The 6,651-nt window shown below is 42.3% G+C and overlaps 1 protein-coding gene across 1 annotated transcript; it reads right to left on the bottom strand.

Moving 5' to 3' along the window:
* Positions 1-392: 392 nt before the first annotated feature.
* LOC118832710 (WD repeat-containing protein 82-like) lies at positions 393-1,346 on the bottom strand. Its single transcript, XM_036740038.1, has one exon. It carries the CDS (start codon positions 1,344-1,346, stop codon positions 393-395), a length of 954 nt encoding a protein of 317 aa, XP_036595933.1.
* Between the last annotated feature and the right edge of the window lie 5,305 nt (positions 1,347-6,651).

Below are 6,651 nucleotides of genomic sequence, written 5' to 3'. Positions count from 1 at the left end.
CCACCTAGCTGCCCCAGTCATTCTTAAAAATCCATTGGCTAATTTAGTGTGTGCATGTTTTGAGGGTGGTTAAGATTTTACAGGCTCCCCAACATAAAATAAAATGAAAAGGAGGCTATGCTGAGGGCACACAGTCATGCTTGTAAGCCTGACATAGCTCATACACAAAGAGGTAATACATAACTAGTAATACATAACTAGAAAAACCAGGGTTTTATTTCAGGTCTGCAGCACTAAGACTTCTTTTGAAGGCAGGCAAGAAAAAAAAGCATGTACAGTGATATTCATGAAAAAAGACTGAGTGAAAAGATGTTTTAGGTCATGAAAATCATGCAAATACTCAGTCCCTTCATCCTTATACTGCCTGCCCTTCAATGTGCAGATGTTGTGCATTAGAGGAGGGATTCCTCATCAATATCAGGCAGCCAGAATGCTAGGTAAAAAGAGGCACTGGCAAAGGTCATGAATTTTGGATTGAATTGTAAGCAGGTTATAGGGCTGTTGTGTCTGCCATTCAACACAGCCACCTTAATTCCAGTTTCTGCATTCCAGAAATGGATTTTGCCATCTTCAGAGCCAACCATGACAAACTGAGAATCTGGAGTGAAGGAAGCCTCCAATGCGAGGCCCTGGCTGTTGTTATACCCTCTAAATGTATACATCGGTACGCCATTAAAGGCATCAATCACATGGAAAAATTTACCATTGGTACACAAGAGTATGAGTTTGCCATCCTTGCTGAACTTTAAGTCTGTCCACTCACAGTTCTTTTCATATGGCATTTTTAAGGCTGCAAATGACCCTTTATCAAAAGAGCGAAGATCATAAAGTTTAAGCATTTCAGAACCGATCCCAGCTCCAAAAATCAACCCTTGTGGGTCAAAAGAACAAATTGGCTTTCCCTGGAGACGCATTAAGCCCTGACAATTAGGAGATCTGAGATCCCAGAGTCGGATGGTTTTATCCAGAGATCCAGATATAAAAGTATCATTTATTGGTGACATGGATAAGGCCACCACTTTCTTTTTGTGCCCAGGGAAGTATCTAATGTATTTGTACTCAGGCAAGCACAGGTATCTGATTGTATTATCTATTTTGTCACAGCTGTATATTACAGTGGTTGGTGACCGTGTGTATTTGATTATGTCTACGCCATATTTCTTACTGTATAAACATGACTTTGGTTTGCCCTCCTGACAGTCGTACGTGAGGATGATATCCTCACTACTACTTGCGACAACTGATTCGCCACTGGGACTGTAGTCAAAATTGTTGATTTTTTCTGTATGCTCTGGGAACACCTTGGCTACACGGAAGCTCTGCAAAACGAAGTCAGTCACCCTCATGGTTCTGCAGGTCTGGCTGACCGAACCTGGCAAAAAAGAAACCTCAGAGTTAGAGAAGAAAGGTGGCTAAAGCACTTGGTGGATAGGGTGTAGAATGGACTATGAGCAGTGTGAGGGTGGGCAATATGGCCAGTGAGCATGAGGGCCTAGGGTGGTGATGGAGCCATCTCTCATTGGCTTCCAAATGGTTGTTAAATTTTTCTTGATTATCTAGACTTAAGAAAGTAATTAAAAATGTTGGTAATACAGATTGTACTTAAAAGCGTGTCCTGCAAATGTTAATAATGCAGTCTTGTATACAATTTTACAAAGCTAGTTTTAAAACATTTACCAATACAAAGCTCCATGAGGTCAATGGAATAAAGCAGGAGCTATGAGGCTGCTGTTGGCTACAGGGGGAAAAGCAACAATGGAGCCACATGACTGGGAGCAGCAGAAGGTCACTAGGTGGAGAGGTGTGAGGCAGTAGATAGGCAGGGAAAAATGAGTTGGGAGCAGCTGAGGGTCATGAAATAGAAGGGCATGGTGCATCTGTGATACAGAGCAACAGGAGGTGGGAGCAACAGAAGGTCAGGAGTCGGAAGAGACATAAGCAATTTTGAGGCAGGGAAGGATGAGTTGGGCGCAGGATGAAGTAGGCCCAGTAGAAGTAAGGAGATATGAGGTGAAGTGAGGGCAGAATGAGGGGGCGGGGAAAGGAGAAAGGGGAGGGGGGAGGGGGGAGGGGGAGGGGCAGGGGGAGGGGGGAGGGGCGAGGGGCGGGGGGAGGGGCGAGGGGGAGGGGGGAGGGATGGGGGGAGGGGCGGGGCGGGGGGAGGGGCGGGGGGAGGGGGAGGGGCGAGGGGGAGGGGCAGGGGGAGGGGGGAGGGAGGGGGGAGGGAGGGGGGAGGGAAAAGAAGAAGGACGAAGGACGGGACAAGCGGAAGGCAGAGAGGGAAAGTGTTAGTGGCGGAAGGGTCCAGTGAGGGGCTGGGGGGATAGAGAGGAGCAAATGAGGGTAGAGGAGGGAGAAGGGGAATAAACATGTATTAAGGGCCTACTGCATGACACACACTGTACCAATAACTTTTACAAAGATTATGTTACTTGATCCCCACAACAATGCTGTTATTTAATCCCCTTTTGGAGCTGAGGAAACTGCGGTGGGCAGGGGAAAGTGACTTGCCCAAGGTCCCACAGCTAATGAGCATCTGAGGCCAGATTTGAATTTAGAAGCTGTCCTGACTCCAGACTCTGTATTTGAACCACTGGCTGCCAATTTGGGGAGGGAGCGGTGAGGGGAAGAACTGTGGAGACTAGAGGAGTGGGTAAGAGAGGACGGAGGAAAGAGGGAAGGGTATAGAAAGGAAGGGGGGAACGAAATAGAAATCGGGAGAAGTGGGAAGGAGAAGGTGGGGGAAATGGGTAGGCTTGAGGAGGCGTTGAAGTGGCCAGGGACCTGTGGGGGCGGGGCAAACAGTAGTCGGCCCACGATATAGGATCCGTCAAATGGGACAAGGTAGCTGAGGAGGGTAGCGGGCTTTGTACTTACAGCTGGCAAAACTGCTAAGTAGAAAATGAGAGAACGGAAGGTCTTTGGACTAAGGTTGCTGTAGTCCTCACCTCTCCACCCAGGCTAGACAGCCCGCCAACTTTTCCCACAGACTCTTCCGAGGGTAAGCGGCTACCTAGTGGTGGATTCTGGGAAACGGAGGGAAAAGTTTTTTTTTTTTTTGCTGAGGGAGGAGCCTCACCACATTACCCAATGTGCATAAACCACATGTAATAGGGGGCGGAGCCTCCCCACAGTGCAAAGGTGCATTATGGGGAAAGGCAGGAAAATATGCGGTGAGGAAAGTATCTGAGATATTTGTGAGGGAGGAGTCTGAGGGAAACCTAAGGAGTCACGGGGCTGAACTGGAAGTTAGGAGACAGATAAACTATAATGAACTATAATGAATTCTAATTTATAACTTTTCTCCCAGCAGAAAAAATAGTTTGCTAAATTTGTGACATCATAATTAATGCTAAACCACTATGTTTTAAAGCTTTTAGGCTTTTTTCAAAATTTGACTTAAAATCACGTTTTTAAATAAGCATAGGAAATCAGCACATAGAACTAACACTAGCATACAGTCAGAATCCCGAAGTCTAAGGTCCAGAAGCTGCAAGAACTGGCTTTATCAAGGGAGCTTACATAAAATCAAATCAGAAAATAGAGACCTAAGGAAGCCCATAAGGTGATCTAAGATAAGTAAGTCACTAAGTAAGGAGTCTGCAAATATAATAATAATAATAATAAAGGAGGCAGTGCAAAGAAAAGAACAATGGCTTGTTTTTGTCCAAAGACCTAGGTTCGAATCTGCTTCTGAGAGTATTTATGCAATACCAGGTACCTCCTTGGAAGCCCTCACTTTCATCCCAAGTAAAAAGAAGTGACTAGACTAGAATACCTATATGACCCCATCTGGCTGTAAATCCTATGATGTTCTCTTATGTCCTTTCCATTGTGAGACACTATAATTTCTATGAGCATTGAAGAAAATGTAACTGCTAAGAAGGATGAAGGAAATGAGTTATTTTGAAGGGCTATGGTTTTAAGAGAAAGATTCCTGGGCAAGGTGAATTTTGCAATGCTCTTTGAAGAAAGCAGAGAAGGAAAGAGACTTGCTCTTTTTGGCCTGGAGTCAGGAAGATCTGAGTTCAAATGTGGCCTCAGACACTTACTAACTATGTGGCCCTGGGTACGTCACTTAACCCTGTCTGCCTCTGTTTCCTCATCAGTAAATGAGCTGGAAAAGGAAATGGCAAACCACTCCAGTATCTTTGCCAAGAAAATCCCAAATGTGTTCACAAAGAGTCAGATACGACTGAAGTGACCAAACAACAAGAGACAAGAAAAGCTAGAAAAAGCACAGACATGCTAGATAGCTTTAAAAACTACAAGCTTTAGATCATAATAGGTTCAATAAGTGGGAGTTATTAAATATTTTAAAAGAAAAGCACACTGCATATAACAGACATGAAATTTTGTGTACTATCTTTTCATTTTATCTATGGAAATGTTTTTTATTCAATGTTAAATCCATAATAGAAATAAATATTTTCAACAATTTAAACAAACTAATTTAATTAGTAAATCTCTGACAACTGTAACTTTAAAAAGAGAAACCACGATAATTGTGGTTCATCCACGTAGGGAGGTAGTAGCTATAATGACTATAATGACTACCCTTGCAAACAGTTTGATATCTCTCTGTCTCTCTGCCTCTGTGTCTGTCTCTCTCTTTCTCTCTCTCTCTCTCTCTCTCTCTCTCTCTCTCTGTGAGTCTCTCTGTCTCTCTGTCTGTCTCTCCCCTCTCTGTCTGTCTGTCTGTCTCTCTCTCTCTCTCACTGAACCAAATGAATATTCAACACCTCTGATTTTTAATAATTTCTTCAGTTAAACCTACACAGAGGAATGTACTATTACGGTTTGCTCAATTTTGTATTTATTGTGTAAAGAAAACAAAAGCTTAAGCAAAGCTCTTATTATGTGAGGATCACCATCTTAAGGGACAAATTCCTCCTCACATCTTTAATAGTTGAAAGCCATTTCTCTGCTTCACAGAGGAAGCATGAATGTTTTGGTCAAACTCCATTTTAAGTGGTAAAATGTGATCATACTTTATGAATGCTAAAATTATGCACATTCACCTATGCAGACACCCATGTCTTCAAACTCAGAATTATCTTCTAATCTTCCTGGGTCTTTCAACATCCAATCACTTACTGATTTTTGAAACTTTTTCTCTCCAACCCCTGCTCCATCAATCATGCCAATGTCACCATAGTTAAGACTGCTATCACTTCTTATCTTACAGAGCCTCCTAGTTTGATTCTCTTCTATCAGTCATCAATTCTTGGCAAAATTCTAGAATGTATTATGAAAGTGATAGTGAGCAACCGACTAGAAAAAAGAAACGATGGTCACAAAGAGTACTAAATAGACTGACCCAGTGTTGCTTCATCAAGGATAGATAATACCACTTTAATTTTACTTCCTTTTCAGCAAAGGTAGTGGAGTTGGAGCTCAGAGTAATGCTATAGGTATAGTTCACCTCAAGTTTTAGGAAGTATTTGACAAAATGTCTCATATTTTCTCAGAAAAGATAGATATAGGGTAGACCGCAAGATAATTAGGTGGATTCAGAACCAGTTGAATGTCTTCAACCAAAGACTAATCATTAATGGCCCAATGTGAGTTTGGAAGGAGTTCTATAGTCAAATGCCCCAAGATTTGTGCTTAGCCTTATCTTATCTAATATTTTTATTGAATACTTCAATAAAGTATAGGTTGCATGCTAATAAAATTTGCAGATAACAAGCTGGGCAGGACAACTAACATGTTGGATTCAAGAGTCAATATTCAAAAGACACTGATGAGGCAATTCCACAAATATACGGTGGGCTAGGCCTGACTTTAAATCAGTTTTATGATTTTTCTGTTATGCAGTAGTTTAATTTGTAAAGATACTGCAGTGGTTTACCATTTTCTCCTCCAGCTCATTTTACAAATGACGAAACTGAAGAAAACAGGATTAAATGACTAGCCCAGGGTCACACAGTGTCTGAAGCTACATTTGAACTCAGGAAGATGAGTCTTCCTGACTCCAGGGCCTACACTTTATCCACTGTGGCACCTAGCTGCCTGTAACAAATATATTCAGTCATGTCCAACTCTTTGTGACCCTGTGGACCATAGCACACTATTCAGGGGATTGTCTTGGCAAAGATACTAGAAGTTTGTCAGTTCTTCCTCTAGTGGATTAAGGCAAACAGATGTTAAGTGACTTGCTAGAGGTCACACAGCCAGTAAATATCTAGGTGGGATTTGAACTCAGATCTTCCTGACTCCAGACCCAGCTCTTTATCCACTGAGCCACCTTGCTACTGCTTTTCTAAATTTTCACAAGCTCTCCCTTTGTTAATATGTTGTAGAAGCCAAGATCATTGAGCTAAAATTGTCAGATCCCATCCTTTTCCTATTGTTTAAAAATGAGAACATTTGCTTTTCAGTTGGGTGGCACCTTTTCCATTCTCCAAGAGCTTTCAAAATACATACCTGTCATTTCTTTATTTGAACTCACTGAGGACAGCCACGACTTTCTTACTATCTTTCTACTTCTCCTGGCTTTCAAATTGCTGTTAAATATTCTTGCTTTATCTTTTCCAGTCAGAAGATCATTTTCATGGCCAGAGAAAAGAGAAGCAACGTAAAGGAACAGTAACAATTCTTTCTCTCCATCATGTATTAATGTCCACCCCCAATGAGTGGGCTTCAAAC

The sequence above is a fragment of the Trichosurus vulpecula genome, chromosome X (genome assembly GCF_011100635.1).
Source record: "Trichosurus vulpecula isolate mTriVul1 chromosome X, mTriVul1.pri, whole genome shotgun sequence".
Lineage (NCBI taxonomy): Eukaryota > Metazoa > Chordata > Mammalia > Diprotodontia > Phalangeridae > Trichosurus > Trichosurus vulpecula.
The sequence above is the reverse complement of the archived record's forward strand: the minus strand, read 5'-3'. Positions and strand labels throughout refer to the sequence as shown.

Bases quoted from the DNA above. Each gene is read 5' to 3' on its own strand.
- LOC118832710 (XM_036740038.1), bottom strand. From the start codon at position 1,346: ATGAGGGTGACTGACTTCGTTTTGCAGAGCTTCCGTGTAGCCAAGGTG.